General features: G+C 41.5%; 1 protein-coding gene across 1 annotated transcript in view; it reads right to left on the reverse strand.

Moving 5' to 3' along the window:
* Nucleotides 1-1,333: 1,333 nt before the first annotated feature.
* T265_10722 (hypothetical protein) overlaps nt 1,334-1,963 on the reverse strand; it is a gene marked incomplete at both ends in the record, with an annotated part of 8,431 nt that continues 7,801 nt past the window's right edge. Inside the window, one exon of the mRNA XM_009177182.1 lies at nt 1,334-1,511. Within this exon, the coding sequence (XP_009175446.1) occupies nt 1,372-1,511 (140 nt within the window). The remainder of the gene's footprint in view (nt 1,512-1,963) is intronic.

Here is a 1,963-nt window from a genome sequence, read left to right on the forward strand (position 1 = left end):
TCCAACTTGATTTTCCAGTGCTCCCATCTATTGCTTAGTTGCCTGACTCAAGCAGTACATTGTCCGGGGAATGTCTACTTAAGCTCCAGTCGGTTCTGACCTGTCATCCAAGCTGTAGGTGAACTGATACGCTATACGCGAAACAGATGGTGGGCGCATTAGGCATAGTCGTTGTTTTTAGCCTGTTGGGTTTTTGATAGCCTAAGTATTGAGGCCTGCAATTATTGTCCTGAATTAAGTGTCGGCTCCTAAAATTTTTTAATATTTGTTAACTGTTTCTTGCCGGTGAAAAATCCCTCTGAATGGCTCCCAGGGAGTAACAACCCTGGTGAGAACTCTTCTTAGTCTTGAAGAGTATCAGGAGTGAAAAAAAAGCGCGACAAAACCTCTATTTTGACCTGTTGTAGCAAAATGTAAAGTGTTGGTCTTGTCCAGTGTACTCTGACTTCCAACACAAAACGTTTTGTAAATACGGTCTAAGCGGTTATTGTTAAAAGCATTTAAGTTTGTGGGACTTTTATTCTCACAAACACAAAGAATAGAAGACCATTGGTTTATGCGGTTTTGAAAGCGTTGAAGACGGTTCAGTGGTGATAAGCGACCTTGAAGCACTTAAAAATGCGGAAGAAATGGCCTTACAAACATTTAATCATCCTTGGAGTAACGTCTTCTGGCGCAGCTCCAAAATGCTTCCTACGCTACACCGTCAGCCTGCTTGAATGCTTCTCCAAGATGAAAACAAACAATCCCCATACAGAGCAATTTCTTTTAAGTCTAACAGAACACATGCTGAGGATTTATGGGTTGTAATAAAACTGCACAAGTAGTCCACTGTTTTGTGGGGTTGATTAATAGGGAGCTAACACCATAGGACACTTTTAGTGATCAGCGATGTATGGTCAAGATGTTGCACGAGACGAAAACCACTACTGACATGAATACCACTACCAATAGAGACGTTTCATACATGTATGGATTTATCTGACGAATGATTTCTGTGCAGTAAACTAGTAGCCTTGGTGCGCATACTAGCCCCACCTATTTATGTGTCTACGAAGACTTTTTAGCATGGCTGCTGAAGGATCTCCAGGTAGAGCATCCACTAACTGTGTAGTAAACTGCTGGAACATATCAAGTTCAATGTCAGATATTGAGGTTAACAGTATTCCTTGAACACACCGGTAATCTCGCGGTTGTATGCTGTCAGTGGTCTACAATGACTGTCTCTCTCCAGCTTAGATTGCGGGAGCGTTGCCAGTTTCACAGGACACATTACATTAGCAACTTCCATTGCGGGAAAGCCGAAACGTATTTAAAAAGTGTGAGCTGTATTTGACGAAATACCGAAAATTCATGATAATGTAGATTACATCAACTTTTGACCTTTCGGAAATTTCCACAAGGAAGACAGCCGCAAGTTACATTCTCGCCTTTGGAATGCTTCCCGTCAAAAGACTTATCCAATTCCGTCATTAAACTCAGGCAGTCGAAAGAAGCACACAAGTTGGGACCTGAAAACAAAAGTACAATAGAAGGGGACATTTTTGATAATGTGGAATGAGAGGGGCGCAGTGCTGTAAGGCATTTACTAATTCCTGTGGTTTGCAAACCAAACGTGTTCTCAGAATGAACGCCAGTTAGCTGGAGTCACCTACGGTTTAAACTATATATATATATATATAACCATAAAAGTGAATATGCAGCCACTCGTCCCAGCCGGGATGACAAATACGAATAACACTAACTGAAGCCTTACGTTTGTCTCCCGTCATCCTTCAGTTTCTTCATTAAAAACCTCATCTGATCTTTTGTTTCCCTCTCCTTATCACATAAATGCTAGCTAGATTCGAAACCCGTCATAGAGTAGACAGACGTTTGTGTACGTAATTTTATGCGGCTATCTCTCTTCATGCACAAAAACGTACTGCTTTGAGAAACGCATGACTCCAACAACGAACCTAGC

The sequence above is a fragment of the Opisthorchis viverrini genome, assembly GCF_000715545.1.
Source record: "Opisthorchis viverrini unplaced genomic scaffold opera_v5_398, whole genome shotgun sequence".
Lineage (NCBI taxonomy): Eukaryota > Metazoa > Platyhelminthes > Trematoda > Opisthorchiida > Opisthorchiidae > Opisthorchis > Opisthorchis viverrini.